The 25,438-nt window shown below is 42.6% G+C and overlaps 1 protein-coding gene and 1 pseudogene across 1 annotated transcript in view; both read left to right on the forward strand.

Annotated features, from left to right (window-relative positions):
- The window catches only part of ARHGAP44 (Rho GTPase activating protein 44), a 524,893-nt gene that overhangs the window by 380,937 nt on the left and 118,518 nt on the right, over positions 1–25,438 (forward strand). The window contains exons 7-10 of the mRNA XM_086928736.1: positions 19,332–19,449; positions 22,174–22,242; positions 22,361–22,442; positions 23,745–23,872. Coding sequence (XP_086784862.1) covers positions 19,332–19,449; positions 22,174–22,242; positions 22,361–22,442; positions 23,745–23,872 — 397 coding nt within the window. The remainder of the gene's footprint in view (positions 1–19,331; positions 19,450–22,173; positions 22,243–22,360; positions 22,443–23,744; positions 23,873–25,438) is intronic.
- LOC147702004 (U2 spliceosomal RNA) lies at positions 4,055–4,235 on the forward strand (annotated as a pseudogene).

Raw genomic sequence — 25,438 nt, forward strand, 5'->3', positions numbered from 1 at the left:
CACGTCTTTCTGGACAAGCAGCAACCTCCCCCATCATAGCCACGCAAGAGCTCTGTGACTCCTTTGCAAATCACTTTCAAAAGAAAGTGACTGATATCTTCACCCAATTCAAGGCTCACACTACTATTACTGGGCATCCATCTACTGCCCCCAATGAACATATATCCCTTCCACGGACACGCCCCAGCCCGCCTGATTCATTCCTCCCCCACTCCTTCCAGGAATTTACTCAGCCCCCGTTGGAACTGGTATCTCACCTTATTTGTACCACGAACTCTGGTTCACCAGAGGATCCATGTCCCCCCTCCATTCTTAAAAATGTCTCAGATATTGTAAGTCCTAAACTTACAGATATTTTTAACGCCATGTTTTCATCTAACATTTTTCCTTCCATCTGGAAGAAGGCGACTATAATACCTCTTATTAAGAAGAGCTCCTTAGACCCTTCTATAGTCGCTAATTACCGCCCTAGAGCTTGCCTCCCTCTCCCCGCCAAAATTGTGGAAAAGATTATGAACACCCAAATCTCTGATTTCATAGATCAGAACAATTGCCTAGATAATTCACAATTTGGTTTTCGAAAAGGACATGGAACGGAAACAATGCTTATTAAAGCTACAGATGAAATCAGGATGACACTTGATGACGGAGGAGCAGCAGTGCTGATCCTGCTGGACCTATCGGCTGCTTTTGACACGGTCGACCATTCTATCTTGATCGACCGTGTCGCAGTGGCAGGGATCACAGGTGGCGCTAAAGATCTTATCTCTTCTTTCCTCACTGATCGTGTGCAATCAGTCGACTTTGGCAATTTCAATTCACCCCCTTTCACTCTTCCCTGTCCGACACTATTTAACATTTATGTGTCTGACTTGGCGAGGATCATAAAAATTCATCACCTGGCGGTGACATCCTACGCTGATGACACCCAGATTGTCTTGGCCATTAACAAAAATGGAGATGAAGTGGCCTCCAATTTTAATCAGGGAATGTTAGCCATACGTGATTGGATGTCCACAAACTACCTGAAGCTAAACTCCGATAAAACGGAGGTGATGGTATTCGGCAATCTCTCCCCAGCCTGGTAACCTACCTAGTGGCCTGCCGCACTGGGACCACCCCCTTCCCCGGTGACCAAAGCAAGAAATTTGGGAGCTTTGTTGGACACTAAACTCATTTTTACGCACCATGTTAATGCGGTAGTATCATCCTCTTTCTACACCATGAGAATGATTAAAAAACTCTTACCTTATCTCCCCATAAACATGGCTAGAACCCTGGTTAGCACTCTAGTTATGTCTCGCTAGACTATTGCAATGCGCTCTTAGTCAATGCTCAGGAAGGAGTCCTAAAAAAGCTACTGCTGGTGCAGAATGCTGCGACCAGATTGATTACGGCCACCCCTAAATACGCATCCATCTCTGGCACTATTCAACAGCTTCATTGGCTGCCAGTGAAGAAGAAAACTAAATTTAAAGCACTTTGCATTGCTTATAAGGCAATCCACTCTCAAGGGCCTGCTTTTTTAAAGGATGCACTCTGCCCTTACAACCCGGCTAGATCCCTTCGTTCCTCTACGGCCGGTCTGATGCCGGTTCCCAGGACTAAGAAGGTCTCTTGGGGAGACAGGTCCTTTATAGTGACCACTACCAAACTGTGAAACAGTCTTCCAATTTACATCAAAACCTGTACTTCCCTTCTCTCTTTTCGTAAACAGATAAAGACCTGGTTGTTCAAACAATAACCATTCACGAACAACATAACCTGGCTGCACTATTTAATAACTACTCATGGATAAGTATAGTGGATACTCAGCGCCGAGACACCCTCAGGTATTTGTGCGCTTAACAAATTTCCTACATAAATAATAAATAAATACCACTCTTCTCATCAACCCTAAGTTGGCAAACATGGAAAATAGTGTTTTCCATGCTCTGAGTGCGCTACATGATCTTGATTTTAAAATTCGTAAATGCATTTTTGCATAACTAACTTTGTGCTTGGATGTGCAAAAAGCTAGTGCCCTCCCCTTCCCCCATCCAGGCCTTCCCTGAAGGTATGTCCTCGAGTAAACAAAGAGTAGGTCAATTTTAATGACAACAAGGTCCAGAAAATATCATGTGCCACTATTGAAGGATTCTCGACTGGCAGTCAGTTCTCTGTGGCCTTTGAGTATAGTTTTTCTTAGACCAGAGTGTCTTAGGTGATGTTACATGCCTACTATGGACTAATCTGAAGCTCTTGTTGTTTTAGATTTGGTAGTCACTATAGGATCATACAAAAATATGCTGGCTTTCAAACTTGAAAAGCAGATGAAGTACAGAAAAGATGCAATAATCAGCCTTGTGCTGTCAGTTAGTAGAGAGCTCTCTAGTCTGCATCTTACTCCTGTTCCCTGCTTGTCATCCCGGTTTTTCTCTGCCTCTGTTCCCCCGGTTTTTCTGTTCCTCTGTCCCCCCGGTTTTTCTGTGCCTCTGTTCCCTGCTTGTCATCCCGGTTTTTCTGTGCCTGTGTGTGAGTGGCTCTGTCTGTGTGTGTGCGTGGCTCTGTCTATGTGTGTGTGCGTGGCTCTGTCTGTGTGTGTGCATGGCTCTGTCTGTGTGTGTGCGTGGCTCTGTCTGTGAGTGTGCGTGGCTCTGTGTGTGTGCGTGGCTCTGTCTGTGTGTGTGCGTGGCTCTGTCTGTGTATGTGTGCGTGGCTCTGTCTGTGCATGTGTGCGTGGCTCTGTCTGTGTGTGTGTGTGTGGCTCTGTCTGTGTGTGTGCGTGGCTCTGTGTGTGTGTGTTCGTGGCTCTGTCTATGTGTGTGTGTGTGTGTGGCTTTGTCTGTGTGTGTGTGCGTGGCTCTGTCTGTGTGTGTGTGCGTGGCTCTGTCTGTGTGTGTGTGCGCAGCTCTGTCTGTGTGTGTGTGCGTGGCTCTGTCTGTGTGTATGTGCGCGGCTCTGTTTGTGTGTGTGTGTGTGTGTGTGGCTCTGTGTCCGCAAATACTCTCAACTACTCTCTAAAGCTCACCTATTGCCATTGTAAATGACAATACCATTTATTTATGTTTTAAAAAATAAAATGAAAAAAAATGTCATGAGCAATGCCAATAGCTCTACCTTTAATAATGCCGAGACCATTGCATTGTAAATGCTTGTTTATTGTTCATGTATGGTTTTCTTATCGATTGTAATGATTTCATTTAATCAATAAATAAATATTTACTTTACTTTAAAAAAAAGCCCATAATGACTTGTTGTCAGCGTTTCTTAAACATGGACACAATGGTCTATGACATTGTCAAATCTGACTCCAACCAAACTGCTATATTCCAATCTACAAACGATCACAATAATTCATCATATTTTGTGTCTACCATTCAGTGGTGTACAGGTAGGACCTCTGTTCATAACTTTCATAACTACCAAACTTCATGTCAAAATTCATTACAGAGAACCCAAGACTTTTGGCGTGCATGTAAAGTTCTGACCACGAGACTGAATCAGATGTGTGACTGATTGAAGAGGCATAGCAGTCAGAGAGGGATGAGGAAATGTCTTTAAGACAAATGTTATGTTTGGTTTTGGGCAATTTGAGGGTCGGGGGTACTGCAGTGGGAGTAGTCATGTGGCTGATAGCATGGTGAGATGGGAATAGGTTGAATCGTTTTAATGTTTTTGTTCAATTGATTAAAATACAGCTTTATAATATCTCAGTTATTGAACCTTGCGCTCTGGATCAAGTTTGAGCAAATTGACTACCTAATTGAGTTAGGTCCAGGGAAAAGTCATCTAAAGCCAAGATACAATGAATGTTTTACTTCCAAGACAGTAGTCTGTTATAGACAGGACATTGAGGCTTTTTTGTTGTGAATTTCTTCTGTATAACTTCAACAGTACTTCTGGAAGGACAGCCACTCTCAGGGTCATATTATTACATAAATGGCTAAAGCAACTTTTTATCAAGTGTAATGGCGCGGATGCCTGCAGAGGGTGTGCCAGTTCTGCCAAAAAAACAAAAAAAACATGTCTGCACCTGGATGGTACAATAACACATCATGCTGCCCCTACAACCGTCGCTTCTCTGCCTTTTTAGCTGAGATCAAATGTAGTATCTGTTCATATCAGTTTAATGCTACTTCTACAGCTAAGAAACTTCTGGCTCTACAGAACACATTAACTATTACAGCTTCACAGTACCTCCCATAATTTCTTGGTAACCAGATTACATTTTCTCTTGCATCACAAAACTTTCTCACCTCATGAGGCAGCTTTAGTTAATTTACCGCACCTCCTTTACAGTGGATCACCGAAACACGAGTCTCTGTAATGTGTATTAATTAATTTCCACCTGTCTCTGAAACACTGGGCTATATCGACTCCAACCACTGTGATATTCTTTATATTGTTTTTATTACTGAGTTTAGGTTACCAATAATTGCAGCCAGTCGAAATCCTTTGGAATTAGCGACTCATCAGTTATAGCTAAGAAATGAGTGGTCAAGTGAAGACTATGGGGCATATTATCAAGAAAGGGTATTAAAATTATCACCGCTTTAGGGCGATAATGGGCTTGATAATATGCGAATATGTGAATTCCGATAATAGCCCAGGTTAACACCAGAACCTGGGCTGCTAAGGGAATTCACAAGAGCATATTATCAAGCCCATTATCTCCGCTTTAGAGGCAGTTTCCTGCCGCTAAAGCAGCGATAATTTGTATCGCTGTTCTTGATAATATGCCCCTTCCTTCTTATCTCTTGTTGCCCTCATGCAGATCCCAATTTTCTCAATGATCGTGCTGATCATGTAGGTCAAGTTGCATCATTTTTAGTTAGTTAACTGGCTTTTCCTCTCCAACTCTCTTCGGTATCTTCAATGTCTGGGATGATGACTCCCTTCCCAATGCACCCTAGGCCATATTTAACAATGATTTAAAATAGACTTAAAGGAAAGACTGTAAAGTCTGATTCACGGTGGGGGCCATACCCTCAATCTTATTTTTAGCGCTGGCAAAGCCAACATGACAGTTAACATTTCTCATCTTAGACTATGTAGACTGATCAGTGCTCATTCAGGGCCATATTTCTGAGCCCCTTTGCGTCACTCCTGCACCACGCAACATGGTGCAAAAGTGACGCAAATTAAAAATAAGATTTATGAAGTCGCACTGAGTGACTACACAAATCTTTAGTAATGTAACACAGTGTAAATTGCTGCATTGTATTACTCTGCACCAGGGAAGCATTTCCATGGGCATTGATTGCGTGAGTGTTCCCATGCAACATTCATGGCTTTTTATGTATTCCTAGATATAACAGAAGTGGTAGACGAGCGAATGCACCAAAAACCTATATCTCCTCAGGTTAGGCTTCAAAACGAAATATCTATATCATGAGCATGTAAGAGCATGGCGTGAAATATAATAAATAAATGAATGCAATTTTATCATAATCATATCAAACTTATCATTAGCCTTCCCATCTCTAATGTACCACCCCTGTGCATCAACCACCACTTGAGTGAAACTAAAGACCACATGCGTCAGACCATGTCGTACTTTTGAGACTATAGTTGACGAGGATTCAGTACCTCTCTACAAGGGATTATTGTGTTCTGTGCTATCTGGTTCTGCTCCACTCATCATCTCCTGCTCACTGTGCTGTTTCCACTTTCTCCATTTTAATGTTGCTCCACCTTCTCCTCTAGATCTCTCTACACTTCATCTCTGCTCTCCTTCTCCTTCTAATGTTCATCCTCCTGTGAATCACCAAAGTAGTACTTGCTTCTCCACTTCCTACCCATCTCACCTCCAATTATCATATATAAGTTGATTTGAATAATGGAGTGAAGAATTTGGGTACAAACCAAAATAACGGCCCAGCAAATAATATAATGAGGTACCAAAAGGCCATTTGATTGCCAAGCATTCCTTCTCTATAGGTGAATTATGAATTTCTCTGGGTAGTACGTTTCTAATAACATACAAGGGAGGGTGTTCTTCGTTGCTGGTTTCTCGCTGAGATAGTACGGTACCCACAGCAACCCTAAAGTGTCTTTTTACAAGAAGGAAAGAAGGTGGTAGAAAAAAATGGGACAATTTCTTTATGAGACACTCTAAGGATACTGCATTCTCTGCATAATGATGTATGAATCAGGCATAGTTCCAAATCAGTTTTAAAATGACCTTAAAGCTTTCTTAGTATTCGGGAAGGCAAGTACTGCCTAGCCTGTGTTTTATCTATGTGAAGGTGGATGAACCCATGAACCCATTGCATTGCGCAGGGTACAGCAAATTACTGGACTTCAGTGATCTCTATTCTTGGGATTGGCATTTAATACCGGTTTACCAATGTGGATGGAAATAAAATGTTTCTAATGTACAAAATGTGTGATGTAAATGATGATGTCATCAAGGTACACATAAGTGTATTGAACATTGGTTCGTTGTAGAGCATACTACAACTTTTGAACTGTAGCTGGTGCCCAATTATGAAAGTAAGTTCCCGAAAAAGTAGAGAAACTTCACTTTTGCTATTGTGAAGTGTAAGGGGAATCTGCTAATACCCATTGGTTAAATTGATTGTATCAAGGAACCGGGCATTGCCTAGTATTTCTGTTAATCCGTCTACCCAGGGCACAGGACAATGGTTTAATTGGGTGCGGTAATTTGCTCATTTGAAGTCCATACATACTCTCATTAAATCGTCTGGTTTCAGAAGTAAAACAATGTGAACATCTCAGAATGATTCAATTATGTCTTCTGCTAACACTCTCTGGACGTTCTGTTCTATGTCATCTTGTCAGGTCTTTGTCATATCACGTTACGTTGTTCTGTCAGAATCTGATATTGTGTTAAAGATTTTTTAGGTGGTTTTTCTGAACAAGTTTCAAAATAGACCGTGTAAATGGCTGAGATCCTTTTCTAGGCTTGGGTTTCAGTTGTGGCCCATTGGAACAAAACATTCTGGTGATGAGCACAAAAAGGTGTAATCCACATGTTAGCGAGAATTGCCACAGAAAAATTAGGAGGCCAAGTCTCTGAGTCTGGTGGTACTTCAAATGGTCATCCCATTTCTTTAACTGATTAACGTGCTAGAACTGTTCTGGTCGCCTTCGATGGAGTGGAGATATTTGGTAGGTGTCTCAAATGATCTTTAGCGATGAGGAGAGACCCTACCGACTACCCTGTAGCTTTTTATCTGCCAAGAGAAAGAGTACAAGCACTTTTTCCTCTGTTTTGAACATCATACGCCTAGTGTTGTTTTGATATATTCTGGTCTTTTGTCATACATACTCTTTTTGTCTCCCACAAGACACAACCTACAATTACATTGTTCTGCAGTTAGAATAAATTGGAATCTGCCAAGCAGCACTTGAATTGAGTCCTTCTTTCTTGTTGCCCAGAGCAGAAGTCCTTGCCATTTCCCATCTTTTGCTTCCCGTCAAGGCTTGACCTTCTTGCCTCTGGGTATAATATTCTGTGCTCTCCCTGCTTAAACCTATCGGGAATATCGTCAAATAATGTCTTCATTTGCCTCTGAGCAGTTGATAACTGGACTGCCTGTACCAAACTAAGAATGAATTTCTCCAGAAGGAGATATTGATTGTGAGGTTCCAGGTCGATTCCTGGAAAGCTGGCTTTCCCCAATGGGTTTATGGCCAATGCTGTTATAAATAATAATATTGAGGCATCTTCAGCAAACTCAAGATGAAAGTGATCATGCTAGTAGCAGCTGTCACTCGGTCTAGCTCTTTCTATTTTGTGTGTTGTGAAGGATGTTTGCTAACATTTCCACATAAGGTAGGGGAAATATCATTGCTTGTCATATGCAGTATTGACTCAATACTAACATTTACATGGGTTAACCAAAATACCTCGCAAAACATTTGCATTGTCTGTGAAATGCAGCAGCCGTATATTCTTATAATAATAGTACCAAGCATGTGTTTCTCCTGTACTAAAATTACTGGATACATGTGGTATCCTGTATGTTCCCATTCACAGTATGTCTAGGGATGTATGTTGTTACAACACGATGTTTTACATTGCAGTACTTTACGACGCATGTTTTACAACGCAAGTCATTACCACGACTTGCGTTGTTGGGGGCTGGATAGTGAATAGTTTAATTTACTATTCCAACTCCAGTCCCCGTGGATAGTAGGGAAGGAGTTGGATAGTAAATTAAACTATTTACTATCCTGGAGCGCCCCCCAGCGCAATTCGTTGTTAAAACTTGCGTTGTAAAAGTTGCGTCGTAAGGGAACTGCGGTGTAACATCCGCGTTGTAAAGGATGTTCCCCTAGGAGACAGGTAGTTGGAGGGAGGATGAAGCCCTGACAGGACCTGCCTGCTGTTCCTGTATCCTAACATGAAATAAAGAGCGTACCTCCTACCTGAATACCTTTAAACTCTTTTATGAAGATCCTGCCTTCTGACTTTATCACTACCAGTGTCCAACTGAGAGACCTTGACATTGTCCATTGTGTACTTTATCGAGTAGGCACCCCATTTCAAGCTGTGATATGCAGGCACTATTGCCCGGTGCAGTCAATGTTTTCTTCAACTTCTTGTCTGCTCGGCACATGACATTTCTAAAGATGGTGTGTTCTGGATAATCATCTTCCTATTCTCCCACCCTTTGAAATCAGAGATTCTGATAACCATCTTTCAATCAAAAGACACCGGAACAAATCACTATATCTGGTATATTATGAGTATATCCCTAGTATTGTATTGGTATTGTAAGGGGGGTAAAGCAAATCCGGGCAACAGAATGGTTAAGAAAACCGACTTAGTGAAACATAATATAGCAACCAAATGTATGAACAGTAGAGCGCAGCGACTTAAATTCAGCTTTGTAGAATTTAATTTGGTCTAGTTGGATCGCCATGCGTCTTAATCACTTACCAATAGAACTCGATGACATTTTGTTACAGCTATGTACCATTGCCATAACACTCGAGGACATCACCGTGCATCTTGATGAAACAATGGAGCCCAATGACATTGCAATGCAGCTTTGCATTATTGTAAAACAACTTAAATTACACTGCGATGCACCTTTATTACTTAACAGCAGACTTCAATTACATTGTGATCAAGCTTTATAGCACTGCGGGAAAGCTCAATGATCTCCTCAGACACTTTGATGACATAACAATAAGGCTCAATGAGCTTGCGATGCATCTTTGAAGCATTCCTTTGAAGTTTAAGGGCCTCACAACACACTATGGTGATCTAGCAATGCAACTTAGGGCCATTGCCCCAAAGCTGGATGACATCACCATAGTGATTTGTTTGCATCAATATACGGGTTGTTTAGATTTGTTACCTTATTTGTTTGATTTACAAAATCTCATTTTGAGAGATTCTTCTTTTTTCTCACTTTTATCATCTGAGTGGACTGGTTTATTTTGATTTATTACATTTCTTTATGATAAAAGAAATAATTATTATATGCTTAATCTCTATTTCACCCTCCTTCTGTCACTGAGTAGTTCTATCATTTTCTTCAGTAACGCCATATCAATGATGTCCACATGATACACTCAGAAAGTCAAACGTCTGATCAGTGGAAGCAGAACAAATAGCAGAGTAACAGTATCAGAGGATGATTACTAGCAGAGGAATGCATGTGGCATCATGGACTGTGTCTTTTCCAACCTCTCATGCATTGAACTGAACCCAGAGCTCTTAGGTCAAGGCTGATGCTGCGCAGGTATTTCATGCACCTTGTTTGAGTGGTATGTTATTAGAATCACCCTGGGAGGGGTATCTCGACGCATCAACAGATCATAGGCAAGAGTAGGCAGCTATGTTACAACAGTGTGTCCTTTCCTACACAAAAACAATAATTGATGGGTTTTCCTCTTTCTTCAGAAAGAAAAATAAAATGAGGACAAATAAAAGTGTTTCTTCTCGTCGTGCCTCCTTATGCCTTCCCTGGGGAGCCATAGGATTCTGACGCATTCCCAGGCTTACGAAATGTTGTAAATCTGGATTGCGGCTTAATTCATGGGTGTCGCATGGAAACACACACAGGAACAACCATGGCATTCCCCTGTTAAGCAAAATGATGCATGAAAAGAGGCAGTATTTACAAGGCCATAAAAAGCCACGCAGGGTGGCTTTGTGTGGCCTTGTAAATATGGGCCAGCACACTGCGCCGCAGGTGCGTGAAAAAAGTGACATACCAGCAGCGCAAGGGGCTTGTAAATAAGCCCCACAATATTTTGTAAAATAACCAACATTTTTGAGGACTATTAAAATAGAAATAGAAAAAGGAAGAGATTGTGTGTGAATTTTTGTCTGTGTTTATGTAAAAATTCCTGGTAAAATCTGACAGGCATGTCACCATACCCCACTAACAACGCATGTCCCCCCTCCCCTCCCCTGAAGCTTCACCCCTGGGTACCAGGGATGTCAAGGGCATTGGTAGCAAAGGGCAGGGGCGGCTCTAGGCTCATGGTGGCCCTGGGCAGGGAGCGTAGGTAGGGGGCCCCGGAAGAGGGGGTCCGGGCAGGGCAAAGCGCTGAGGCCAGTGTAGAGAGGGAGGGTCAGGGTGTTTGGAAGTGGAACAGAGCCGGAAGCCCCCAAATCCTTGCCAGGGGCCGCCACGCAAATATGTATCCATCCTCAGAGGATTTTTATATTAAGGATATATATTGGCGTGGTGGCCCCTTGGGGTTGGTGGCCCTGTGCAGGTGCACAGCTTGCACATGCCTAAGGCCGCCCCTGCAAAGGGGTCCCGAGAGTTCCAGCATGAGTTTGTGCCACCCTGGGTGACCCATGCAACCTACTGACAGCAGTCCTGCCATTGCAGACTGCAGGAGCAGTGCAAACTACTCAAACTTAACTGTCCACCACCATGTGTGGCACAGTCAGCTACACTGCCTTTAATGTATGTAAAGCACCCGTAAGGAAGGCCTCCTCAGCCGAGGAGACAGAGTGCATTATAGTTCAGGTGTGGACATGTAAGTGCAAGCCTATATGTCCATATATCAATCAATCAATCAGGGGTTTATAAAGCGCACTACTTACCCGTGAGGGTCTCAAGGTGCTGGGGTGGGGGGTGCAGCTCCAGATCAGTCGAAGAGCCAGGTCTTGAGGCTCTTCCTGAAGGTGTGCAGAGTGGGGGAGTGTCTGTTGCTGACTGGAAGCTCGTTCCAGGTCTTTGCTGCGACGTAGGAGAAGGCTCTTCCACCTGCTCTGGTTCTGCGGATGCACGGGGTCTATGCCAGGGCGAGGTCGGTGGAGGGGAGGTTACTTTTGGGTACATGGAAGGAGACTCTTTTGTTGAGGTATTTGGGTCCGATGTTGTGGAGGGATTTGTAGGCATGGGTGAGTAGCTTGAATGTTACTCTCTTCTCGATGGGGAGCCTGTGGAGGTCTCGTAGGTGCTGGGCCATGTGCTCGTGTCGTGGTGTTCCGAGGATGAGTCTGGCTGCGTTTCTAATTGGGAACCACTTTATGTGTTAGTGGTCCATAGGATCACATGGGCTGCCAACTGGGCACCCTCGAGATTGGCAGCTCCATTATGGTACCACTAAAATAAGTCATGTTTGGTATCAGGTAATGTGCCTTCTCACCTCTTCCACGATTGTTGTGCCCTGGGTGACATGACATGCACCCATAGGGCACCTTAGAGGTTGCCCACTGGTTGTCCCCAGCGTTACTGTGTTCTGCTGACCAGCCTGTGCGTTCCCCCACCTGCTGCCAACAGGAAAAAGATTCTGACCTGCCAGGCAGTGTGATCACTCCCAGGAGTCAAAGACAATGGCTGGGCAGGAAGGAGGTTACACATCCCTCCTCCCCAGATGGCTGGGGAATTGGCACATCAGAGCTGTGAGCTTGAAATGCTACAAAACCTCTGATATGCATTGGAGCTGCCCCCTGAGGAGGAAACATCCCTTCCCTTGCCCCAGGTGTGCTTGCACCTGGGCAAGGTGGGAACGTTGCTATGCAGGATGTGTACATGGCCAGGAAGGCTGACCACACCTTTAGGGTGGGCAGCCTGATCTGTACATCTGACATTGGAATTTGCCATCTTTACATGGGTAGAAATACTGAGTTCTGGGTAGAAAAGTTGACCTACCCCACCATGTGTGGGCACCTCAGGGTTGCACTAGCTGCAGGGACTAGCTGTCCTAACTCTCCTAAATCTAGGATTCAAGGAATCCCCCAACACCCTGAGTTCAAATCTGAACAACTGACTTCAGGACAACAAAGAGGAGACCCATGTCGCTGGCAACAGGACTTTGCCCACCAATACAAAGCAAAAGAGGGATACTTTGGGGCATAGGTTAAAGGAAATGGTGCAGTGCGGTGCTACAGCAACTTTTGCAGTGCCGTGCTGCATCATTTAAAAAATGCAGGGCTGTGCCGTATTTACAAAAATGCGATGCACCTCTGTGTTTTTCCTTGCACTGGCCCTAAAAATAGCTGCCTAGTGCCAAAATAGACACCCTTGCATGAAAGTGCGTTGCAGGGATGAATGTTTATGTGCAAGAACATGTCCCTTCCTGCACATAGACAATCAATAATGGTGATTTACTGCTTCTATGTGTTCAGCATTTTGCAGCACACATAGAAGTAGAAAATTACCATTATTTAAGGATTCTTTTTGTGCAGGAAGGGACACCGTCCTGCACATAAACACTCATTAATGGCGTTTTGCTCTTTCTATTTGTGTTGCAGAATGCAGCACACATAGAAAAAGCAAAAATGAAGATAAATAATAGTATTTCACCTCGTTGCTGTAATCTAATGCCTGCTTTTGCAGTGGAACGCCCACAGCAACACCCATTGCACGCCCCTTTCACGCGATACCTGCATGAAATTGTACCAAATTTACAAAGAGAAGTTAAGCCATGCAACATGGCTTAATGCCTCTTTGTAAATATGGTGCAGGGCATTGCGCCACTGGAACGTTGATAAAAGTGACATTCCGGTGGTGCAATGCCCTTGCATATATATACGTTTGTCCCTGAGGCAACAGGCTGGGAATTGAGTGAACGAACCTCTTACTTCACTAATACTCGACACTCCCAAAGAATGGGACTTTTATGGAAGCCAGAAGCAGCCTCAGTGTCCCCTGGGCTAGTGCTACTAGTCCCCTGCAAAATATTGGTAAAAAATGCTCAACGGATCTAAAGATTCGCTGTCCATCGGGCTCTCTGAGGGATTGCCCAAATCCAGGCAGTCCAGTGCTTTGTTGAAGTTGTAGTCTTGCCTGCCCCGAAGTGTCAGGCCACTGTGTTACTCGTTTGGAATCAGTGACTTGTAACTTTTTGTGCTTACCAATGTCAATGGTTGATGGTCACCAGTCCGGTAACTGACCCCCACACTCGACGTTTCAGCTACAGAGAATATCGTGCAACCATCATCCGACATGAGCAGCTGTATACCTGTTGCGTTTTGCTTTTTGTTTCTTGCAGCACCATATAATTAAGCGGTAAAAACTGCAACTTCCTTGTCTTCCGTTCAGCACCAAGGACAGCCAAAACAGTTCTGCACCCGGCCTCCACAGGTTAGGTAAAATTGATCTGACTGTTGTGGCCTGGTCCTGGGGCCCGCATGATCTTACCCCTGTAAGTGTCCCAAGTAAATCGACCTGCAAGTGACCGATTGTCACTAGTGGATTTTGCCATTTACCCAAGTTATTTTGTCTATGTATTTTACTGCACTGATTTAATAGTGCTTCACAAATCTATAACTCGGGTTGTATATATGATATCCCATTCATTTAGGTGTCTAAATTAAGATAAAAATACACTCTATTTTCATAAATTGGTGTCGAATTTCTCTTGAGTTGTGCCAATTACTCATCGTCCATGCCGATACTCTGAAATATGTATCACAGGTTCCTCTTGTAAAGCCTGACTGCTCTTTGCAACTCTACCAAGACTGAGTTAAGGATTTATTAGTGTGAATCCAAGGACCATCTTTGGGGTATTGTGATAATGTTACATGGTAAGGCCACCCAGCCATATCACATAAAATTCCACTTTCCTACAACCACTAACTTGCCAGGCATGTGCTAGCCAAACAAACAGTGTAAACAAATATAGGAATGCCATTCCAGTTGTTTTTCATGTATCACTGTTTGCTCTGGGCTTTTGGCTTTCTAGTTCTTCTTTAGTAAAGGCTGGATAAGAATGGATCTTGCGGAAAATGATTTAGCACAAGATTTGAAAGCAAATTTGCTTGGTTTCTTTCATGCCCATGCCAGTGGCATAACATAAAATGATGCCTTCCGCTGCAGAATATGATAGCGCCACCCCCCCCAATTCTCTCCTACCTAGCATATATTGATTGGCCTTAGGATAGACGGCGGTCTATTGAGGATTTTGGGGCACTTAAATGGTTGGGTCCTCCCTAACCACAGGAGGTGCGGGTCTTACGTTACACCCCGGGGCCCATGCCACAAACTGCTGTAACCACATTTTTACCCTTCAGGAAGATGCCCTGTGACCTTTGGCAAATGTGTTGGTTGGTGGCCTCGGGGAATTCTAATAAATGTGGCATCTGTATTGGAGATACCTACAGTTGGGACAAGTGTAGGGGATGGGTTAGCAAAAATTAATAGTGAATGCTTCATTTAGAGTTTGTTGCAAATGCTTCAGAGTACCTGGGCTGCCAAATGGTCTGTCCACCTTCCTCATTTATAGATAGACAGACCCCAAGTTTTCTTCAACAGACCCCCCCATTGGTTCTGTTAATGAAAAACTTTCCTAACAGTCTGATGGAGTAGGGGCCATTGGAGGAAGGACATTACACTGCGTGCCTTGTTTAGGGTAGATAGTTGAATGTCTTTTTTTCTGCCAGGAAAAATGAGGTGGTAGGGGGCAAAAAATAGAATGAATGAATGACCACCATACCCTGGAAGAAAGCTGCCTGGGTGTGGAGGTCATTAGCTGTATGTTTTTCTGAAACATACTCCCACTTTGGGAGTTTGTTTCTGACAAACAAAAACTTGTTAAACGCTTGGTGAATGGCCGTAACAACAAATGGTGGCCATTCAATAAAACATTTGTACATTGAAAGGAACTGCTATGATGATGGATCCTTTCAAAGAATAGAGATGACTGCTGGGCTGGAGGCCATCTTTACATATGACAGACTGGCGTTAATCAGTCAAGGTGCGAGGTAATATCCTTCGCCACCATGATGAACGGAGTACTATTCGTCAGAGTGTAAATCAGACCGTTAGGGCCAAATGCATCTTTGAAAATACCGGTCGCAAAGGGGCAGATTCTGTGAATCTGCCCCTTTGCAACCGGTATTTTTGCATTTGGGATGCATCATCCCAAATGCAAAAATTGCGATTTAAGTAATCGCTAAATTTGCGATTACTTAAATTGCGTTTGCATTTAGGGAATCACATATTGCAATTCCCTTAATGCAATGTAGGTTGCAATCACAAATAGTGATTTCTCTATTAGGGATCGCAAGTTACGATCAATTTAAACTTGATGGTAATTTGCGAAAAATTTGAAAAATGTAACTAAAGGGCATTTTTCAAGGTTCCATGTTACACACACACACACATGCCCTTGGGGCATAAGTGTGCACAACATGTGCACACATGCACATTTCAGGGGAGCAAATGGGTGTCCTTTTGGCACCCTTGCATCCTTGAAATTGCATGCACAATTTGAGAGTACCTATTAGGTACTTGCAAATTGTGCATTGAATTCCCATTCATTCCTATGGGTCTCTAAGCCCATGGAAATGAATGGGAAGCCATTCCTTAATTGCAACTCGCAGTTTGCAAGTCACAATTAAGGAATGTGTGGGAATCACAATATTTTTTAGCAATTCCAACATGCATTGGCAATTGCGATTCCTTAATAATCGCAATTAAGGAATCAAAATTGCCTATCTTAATGCATGTGCCCCTAAGTTCCTTGTGAGAGTAGAAAGTTTTAAGTTTTAGTTTCACTGAAGCATATTTATTTTTGAATAGACCTTTAAATCTAAATGCAGTTCGTCATTTTTTTGTGTGTAATTTAAGAGCTTGCAAGCCACAAAGGTTTTTCTAACCCCTGAGGGCTTTGAGTCATAGATTAAAATTCCTCTCTCTAAGAGGCAATCTTAGTAGGTTGGTTGCTAATAACGTCTTGATGGTGGGTTTTTAATTTTAATGTTTTGACGTTATTGCTACATGTTTTCAAAGTAATCAAGAGATTTAATTTCCATACAACTATTTAAAATCAGTTTTAAAATTGCCTTGTAATCAAACCCAGATTTACCCTTTTGAAGAACAAATGCATTGTTCATAGGAAGAGCTGAATGTCTGAAAAGTGTGGATTAAAAGAACAGCTGCCTCTCTGGGGCAAAAATACTTTCAGAAAATAATAAAACCGTGAGACCATCCCTCAATAATATCCTTGCGGTATGTCAGGCCTCTAATGCAGCAAACAGCTCACCTGCTCTTCTCAGCAGACTGCTACAGCATAGTAGGCATTGGTTCCTGTGTAAAGAAGGAGCATCACAGGATGCCAGCAATATATGGCTTGTTGAAAGACGAGCCTCGATTCCATTCTTTTCCGCCATGTATTGGATCCCATCAAGTCTGGAAGCAGTTTGAATTTTAATTGAACCATGCACACTTTCAAAATATCGCATTTGTTTGTGTGGTCTTTCCCTCCACACCCATCAATGGTGCTAAGCAAACACATTCTGCTGGTCTGCTTGCCACAACCTCATCAGTGTCTGCTTGGATGATACCTTGGTTCGATCACAGTAGCACCAGGCTCCTGACTGCATTGGTACACTGGTCTGTAACATTCACCTTATTTGCACTCATCTGAATGCCTTCACTCTGAGGCAATGACTGCAGGTGGTGTGGTTTTTTGAATGTTTGAGACGACGAGGCCTAACGGCCAGATCTGCCGACTTTGGAGCTGGGGAAACAGGTTCGAGCCTCAGCATTTGCTCAACATTTTGTGATTCTGGGCAAATCACTTAATCTCCCTGCGCCTACAAAAGAAATGAATGTGGAGGATGGATCCGCAAAGTTCGCAACCTTCTTCCCCCGGCGGCACTTACCCAAACGTTATTTCGCTGGTACTTTCCCGTATGGATTTTTCTAATGCCATCTACCATGGTCTGCCGCAATTTCTGATACAACGTCTCCAAGTTGTCCAGAACCAAGCGGCCCGCTTGATTCATGGAACCCCCAGATGGCAATCAGCCAAGCCTCTGCTCACGAGCCTCCACTGGCTCCCAGTCGATCGAAGGGTCGCCTTCAAGGTGGCATGCCTCACTTTCAAAGCACTTCACTGCCCTGGTCCCGCCTTCCTAAAATCCCTCATTCACCCTCACTGTCCCACACGCAATCTGCGATCAGCTCACCGCGATCTGCTGATCACCCCCAAGAGTAAAACTAAGAGATTCGGCGGACGCCGTTTCTCCTACCTAGCCCCTGTGCTTTGGAATCTCCTCCCTCTCCCAATCAAATCCTCCCCTTCCCTCTCGAACTTCAGAAAAATGTTAAAAACCCATCTCTTCCCCATCTCTGGCTAGATCTTGTCATCTATGCTCCCCCCTCATCTGGTCTGTCTATCAGCGCCAGGAAGCTTCGGTGTCAGTGCGCTTTATAAATTGCATTTAACATAACATAACATAACATGTGCCCTTCCGTAACGTAACTGGTGCTCATGTAAAGCGCTCCAATACCTTTGGGTCGATTTCTCCCTGTATCAAACTGCAAAAAAATAAGAAGTTAAACAATACATCTTCCTTCCTGCCTTTGGAAAGATCTAAACAAAAGATCCCAAAATGCAGCAATAGTCAACATATGTGCCCCTGTTTGGTTTAATCTAGTGCTTTAAGGCCATTCTGCATCTACAAGCACAAAAGATCCTTTGAGGAAGTTCCTCCAAGCTTCAGCCTTGCAGTGTGTGATATGTAATCATTTGTAGTCTATCTACAGCCTTGGTATTCAAACTATTATAGAACTTGTCAATGCATTGAACATGGCCCCAAAGTTCTACTGCTGAAATAATGAACATTGTCTTACCGCAGAGGATTTCATTGAGTTACATCAAGTCCCCTTTAACTCCCATTGACCCATATACCATTCCAGGTCACATCCACAGATTGCATAGTGATTTGGGTAATGGCAATTTTGAAGGTATTGCTTGTTAAGTTAATAGAACGAGCTCAATAATATCGATATATTTGACAGTGTCTTACAATGTACTCTACTGTATCTCAAAACGACCCCATGTTTTTTTAATGTTTTTAATCCACCACCCTCACAATTCTTCCTGAATTGATCTATTTATTTGTAAAGTTTTATACAACGCGAACATGACCTTTGCGGGTATCAGAGCGTTTCACAATGTTCAAAGCTACATGTATAAAAATACCAAGATTTCTGCTTCCCTTCTTCATGTTACTTTTCCTTTCATTTTAATGTGTCCTCTGGTACTCTACCTCGTGCGGGGGGAGGGGGAGGGAGAAGATGGGCTTTGTTATGCCTTGTGGTTATAACTAAGCTCTCTCTCTCCTGTATATTTTCTGTAATTGGCAGGGCTCCTCCATCTGACACCGGGTAGAGATGGAGGTGTAGGCGAGGGAGGTAATAACTAGATGAGGTCAAGAACATTCGATGCGAATGCCCAGGATGATCGTGGCAATGAGACATTTGCAAATATCAAGTGCAATTTACAGCAAAGGGCTTTTGAGTAGCACTGTGCGCAGTCATTCCATTTGAGTAAATATGTGGATAATAAAGCTGTGTTCTAGCCTCTTCTGCGTCTCTCAATATCCCAGTAGACCCAGAGGCGCAGGTTCCAAGAAATTATATATGATTGGTGTCTCAGCTCAAGGAAAGCTCGGCGAATCCTATTTTAGCCTGAGTTAAATTGCTAAAATGTACAGTTGACTTACATCTAGGTTTGCACTGCCTAAAATTCATAACTCGTCCTGTTAGCAAGGTGCGGTTCCGGATGATTTGCAAAAATGTATGGGTCGTCTCAATTGACGCACTTCCACATACCTTGAAGACAGCTGGAACTAACCGTTGATTGGTTTGAGCATATGTACAATCCTTTTCGCACTCATAATCGATTTATTGTTACGTAATTATTCGTAACCTTTCTAGGATTCACTAAGGACTAAGTCAACACCGGCAAAAAGACTTTGGAATTCCTTTGGCTGAACGAGTTATTTCTTTTACACTCTTGAATCCAGTATGATGACATATCTGTGCCATCAAGCAATATTCTTTTTTAAGATGTTAATTGTAAAGGTGCAAGCTGAAAGGGTTGCAAAAATAACATAAGGAAACATATTGTGCTTGTTGCTGACTGTATCCTTTTCTCTTGCTCCTCAGGTGGCAGCAGTCGGCCAAGGGATCGGGAATGTCCACTATCCCCCAGCCTTCGGGTGCCAAAGCCGATGCCCTCAGGGAAGAAATGGAGGAGGCGGCCAATCGAGTTGAGATTTGCAGGGTAGGTGCATCTTCCCCAGCATGCCCTGGAAACTGGCTGTAATCAGAACCTTTCGATGCTCTACATAGAGACCGAAGCAAGCACATCATAGTCTGATTGTATGCAAAAGGCATGACTCTCACGAAACACAAAGATTAAATAAGATCTTGTTGGCATAAGCCTGAGTAAGTGCCGAACTGGGGCTAGGAAACATCAACCAGATTTGATCTAGATGTTCTTCCTCGATATTCATTCTACCTAAATTGTTAGATTGGATGGAGGATGAAGAAGACGCGGTCTGGCGCGAGACTGCAGGCTTTGGAACAGTAAACCTGGCCTCTAATGCCATTTTTTCCATTTGATAAAAAAAAGTAGTGACTGCGTACAAATTACTAGATACTGACCAAAATGGAGGCCACGTTATTGTGCTTCATGCAACAAGTGTCGAATAACAGTAATACTATTGATAAACTTTTCCTTTAGTATGGTTGTACCTAAAGGCAATTCACGTTGATGGTTCATGAACAGATCTCTTCACTCACTCAGTCGGCTTTCATTATTCTGCATCCCAGCAACAAACCCAATGAAATTCCCCTCTCAATGCCCAACATGTTCTCAGCTGTTAACTCTCTCCTATGCAATGCTCAGGGGTGTTACTTATTGTGCTAGTGCCGCGACTGGTTGTAGTGCACACCAACAGGCCACCATTAGCAGGCTCCTTTATGCTTTGCATGCTGTGACACAAGTCAAAAGAGTATATCCTAAGATCACAAGAACGGATGACCTTCGTGCAACTAATTTGTATAATACATAAATAATGTTTTCAGAATACGTGATGACCTTGTCCAGAAAATAAGCATCTTGGGGTCAGTGCCTACTTCGAAAGAGGGACAACCTTCTTTCTGAAAGGCCTGGGTTTAACACGAAAAAACTCTCATACAGTCATTCTCTGGAAATACACCTACTGTGTGTAACTCCATTCCTTTAGCTATATGAACAATTTCATCCTGTTCTACGATATTTTACAAAAGTACTGAGGAACCTACTGTTTTTACGACACTTTCCGCAATTAAATAATTCCCTCTCTCTGAAGTAGTTTCTGAAAAGAGTAATGGTTTTGACAATGATCCAACTGTATGTCATGTCCTTTGCATATTCCATTCACTCTAAGTAACTTTTTATAGGACCATATTATGTATTTTACTGCATTACATAAAATTCTACATAATGTACTATAGTGTAGTTTGTATGACAGTTTGACCATGTACAAAAACCACAGTTGATGGACAGAATGCAGAACAATGAAATACATTCACCCTAATACAGAGATCTGGGCCTACATCCATCGTTTTTTGCACTCCACACCACCCCAGTTCAGACATGGCCATATGCAAATAAGTCTGACCCTGTGCCTCATGGGAACAGTCCAGCCCGAACTGCCAAGCCATGCCTTCCCTGGACCGGAAACAAGCTTCCGAGGACCGGTTTCTGGCATGGTCTATAATCCCAGTGAGAGCAATGTATCAAGAATGGTAACAGAATTGTGTGTAACGAGGTCCCTGCCATTTCTTTCAATTGGATCACAAATACAGAGGGAATGTTACTGCTTAATTTGAGCTGCTGGTTTCCGGTGCTCAGCATAAGCACCTAATTGTTAATAATGGCATTTATGATAGTCTGCCACATGGTGGCGCTGTCTGCCTAGTTGAGAGCACAACAACAGTTGGTTATTCTTTCAGTACACATTAAAAATGACTAATACCTGCCGTCCAAACCGTTTTTGCAGCTTTAGGGGTGTGGAATAGTCTGAATTACCACACTTATAGGAGTGTGATGCTTTGTAGATGTGTTGGTACAGTCATTGGCAGTGCTGGCAGGGGCAATGGTTGGAGCAAGCTGTAGCGGCTTGACAAGGAGGGCCCTGGCAATTATTTCTTTACAGATTAAGCCCTGCTTGGGGAGTGGTATAGGTTCTGACCCTGCAAACAGAAACGCTGCTCATGAATGAAGCTTGACCCACTGGTTTTGTGTATTAGATGTTTTGTGCTAGTGGGCAATGTCTGAAAATGTGGAGTAATTTTCGTTTGGAGCAGAACGTTTGACGTATTTTTCTGACTTTCTTACCCATATGATGTCTTTTTGTACCATGTGTGACCTTTGGCCAGATTTAATCTGTTATTTGCTAACTAGCTTTTGTATGTTGGGTCAGTTTTAGATAAACCTGATACCATGTTGTAATCAAGGACCTACATGTTTCATTTGATTTTCCAATGTCGTATTGATCATTCATGTGAAAACATTTATTAAAATCTTGTACATAGAAATGACCTCTATAATTGCAGTGGCTTTAACACGTTGGTTCCTATTGTTTATCGTATACCATAATTTGCCTCTTGCTGTGGGAACTGCTGACACTGTAGATCCGTAGACACTGCAGATTTGTGTAATGTGTATAAATAATCAAATGTCTGTGCAGTGCACTGTGCAACACATTTCAAGAAATATTGAAACATTCCACTGTGCAGGTAGGGGATTGGGCCGAACTGTAATAATATGCGTCATAAAAAATTATTGAAACTTGGAAGGAGGTTTATCCTGTCAGTGAGCAGAGGCAGATATGAGAACGGGTAGTTCTGTAAAGAAGAACTAAATTGAACCTTCCTAGTGTCAGCTGCACACCCATGTACATTGCTATATTTCAATCTCACATGACTGCCCTAATAAGATGTTCTTTTATTTCTTCAGGACCAGCTGTCAGCTGACATGTACAGTTTTGTGGCCAAAGAAATCGACTATGCAAACTACTTTCAGACTGTAAGCCTCCAATTCTCTCAACTCAATATTTTCTAATATATGTTGAGCTATCATGGTGTGACAAGCTGCGGCTGTTTTGCATAAAGAATATTATTTTATTTTTTTGTGTATGTCTCAGCTAATAGAGGTTCAAGCAGAATATCATCGAAAGTCACTGGAGCTCTTACAAACCATGCTTCCTCAGATTAAAGCACAGCAAGGTGAGTAAATGTTATGTTTAAGGTCTTCTAAGGCACTGGCTAACATGAAAATCATCACCATTGTTGGCTATGGTTGATCCTCAGTTGACGAATATTATCTTGAGAAAATCAAAATGACAATGTGATTTGGTACCATTTGTGTGTCATGCTCCTTTAGGCCAGGGCTGAGGTTTTCTGGAATAAAATAGACCTAGATCAATGTTAATTACTTGTAGGAATCCGCTATACTGACCTTTAAGTACTTGCAAAAATGTATTGGATCCATTGCCAGTATGCACAGTATTGTTATGCAGTTAATAGCTAGTTAAATAGTGGTCAACCCAAATGGTGCATCTTCCAATGAGTACTCTGGTCACTTTTCCTCCTTATTTATTGTTGTATTTCCAGAGTACAATAATGTAATGAAGAAAGAAGAACAGGTGGTAGGATATTAAGGGTCAAACATGACCCTCTGACAGGAAGGGGAGGTTATATTTGGCTTTAGTGCTTTGCCTACATTTATGTATGTAGAAAGAGTTTTATATAGTGCACTTACACCTAAAGGATTCCTTTCATTGAAGCAATACAGGGTTAAATGTACCATGCTGAGATACTAGTAGCTTCATTTAGAGCTGGTCTGGGCCTGGCTTTGCTTCTGCCAAAATGGTGGAAGCAGTTCCACCAAAAAGAGAGAACACTGATTGGTCCAACATGAGAGAACAGCTGGTATTTTTTTTAATGTTCAAGAGAAAAACTTTGAAAGCAGGTGTTTGTTTTTAGAAAACGAAAAAATCAGTGTACTTGCTGTGCTAAAAGTACCCTTGAGTCGTGCTTTAAATGTTATGCATGTGGACCATTTTTGCACTGCTAGGGTCTACATTTTTCCTGGTGAGGCAGGGAATTGAGCGGGTTAGACTTCTGGTGGGTACCAAATAGCACTTTTTGTTTATTCTTTACATGATTTCAATTTGGTTTTGCTCATTTATAATTGTTGCACACAGAGTGTGTCTATACTTTTAGTAAACACAATTTTTGTAATAAAAATAGCACCTATAGCCTATGTATAATGTTTTCTACCAGGCCAGTAAAAGTGGAAGGTAAATAGATGCAAATGTCAGAGGCCAGTGATAGCCAAGTTGCAGAGTTTTTTGGAAAGTGAAATGGAAAGCTGCAAAATAAGTTGGGTGTGCCATAGCATAGCGCACTGGTGGTAGATTTCTACAGCTGAAATTGCCTAGAGAAACATACCCATATAGCCAACAGTCAGGTTTGTGGATATTATGAGTAAATTACATTTCTTGCATCTCTCTTTTTTTCTATCAGAGGCATGGATTGAGAAGCCCTCTTTTGGCAAACCACTTGATGACCATCTGACTCTAAGCGGACGTGAAATTGCATTTCCTGTGGAAGCCTGTGTCACAATGCTGCTTGAATGTGGAATGCAAGAAGAGGTAGGGCTGGCTACCAGTCCTTCCCCATGCTACCACATTATTAACTTGTGTTCATACTTGATCTCATGGCTCAATGTTCTTTGTCATGACCAGTTCTTCCCACACACTTTAGAAAATATCCTTTGTCAGGCCCACTCATCTTCCCTGATGTCCATGTTACTCAGCCCAGTCTCATATTGCATTTGTTACACTCACTAAATTCCCTGATGTCTTGTGTCATCCGCTCCAGACAGAATGTCATTCTCCTTGGCGACCCAAAAGGTCCTATTACTGGCCCCTGAGTTTCATGATGTCGTTTCAGACAGATTTCCACTTACTTCATCCTGTCGTGTGTCCTGTCTCCAGTGTCACCTAGTATCTCTATAGACCTAACAGTATGCTTTTTGCTGCTTTTTACCCTGTCTCCTCAAACTTGTTACAATAGTAAACATCACAATCTGGATAGCCGAACGACATGGCTGGAAGGCCGCACCAACACTGACTAAGCGTGATACTGTGATCAATAGGGACCAATGAGATTCCTACATCTTCACCCCCTGGTACTAAATCCCTGACTCTGAACTTTTAATGTAGATTTTTAGTCAAGAAATTAGTGAATTGTATAAGATTGTTCCTATTAAAAAAAATGGAAACTAATAAGAGAAAGACATCAAATGTTGAGTATGATGCAGTCACCTGATTAATAGCCAAGTGGAATGAATTTAACAAATGCCTGCAAGTGCTAATTGCACGGCACCTAATTATTAGCTGTTAGGTTTTGCGCACCCAGGTTAACTGAGAATGGAAGATAATGACCCAAATTTCCAACTGGAAAAAAGTGGCTGCTTAAATTGCATGAGACTTTGGCTGCAGTAGTAGCCACGTTGTGCATCTCTTGTGTTCTTATTGGGGAAGTTCCCCTTGTTATAAAAAGTTCACATTCATTGGCTACCTCTCCAACCCCCCGGACCCCATCCCAACACCCCTGCCTCAACCCCCATCCCACGCACTAGCTCGGAGCAGGTGGTAAATGCATGTGGTGAAACTGCATGGACTGGTGGCATCCTCGAGGTTTTATGGCCTGAAATATTGGCCCCACACAGTAATTCCCCATTCCACGCGGGTCCACTTGCAACTACAATGTACCGGGGCGTTTTTAACGAACAGAAATGGTAAAATCACGCTCAGAAAAATCACCCCACTACTGTGGAGCTCGTCTTTCGTGTCTTAATAATAAAAACCAAAGCAAATGTTGCTTCTAAATTCAGAGAGATCAAATTTACCAAAATGATATATGGTGTATATTTGGAGATTGCGGCTCCTCCTCAGTGATATATCACACACTTTGGAGAATCGTTGTTGCCTTCAGTTCAGGAAATGCCAGGGACATTTATTGTAGGTCTTGAATGCACTCATCCAAAATTCACCAGAATTTGTTTAATTCCAGCGGGAAGACTCGCTCAACTTCCAGAAGATGCTCCAGGCACCCAAGAACCTCTTTAAGACTCATAGTGAATAGTGTGAAAGAAGTCTGGGTGCCTTAAAATCTCTTCATGTTTCTTTCACTATTTCTCAGAGCATATTGTA

This window comes from Lissotriton vulgaris, chromosome 7 (assembly GCF_964263255.1).
Source record: "Lissotriton vulgaris chromosome 7, aLisVul1.2, whole genome shotgun sequence".
Lineage (NCBI taxonomy): Eukaryota > Metazoa > Chordata > Amphibia > Caudata > Salamandridae > Lissotriton > Lissotriton vulgaris.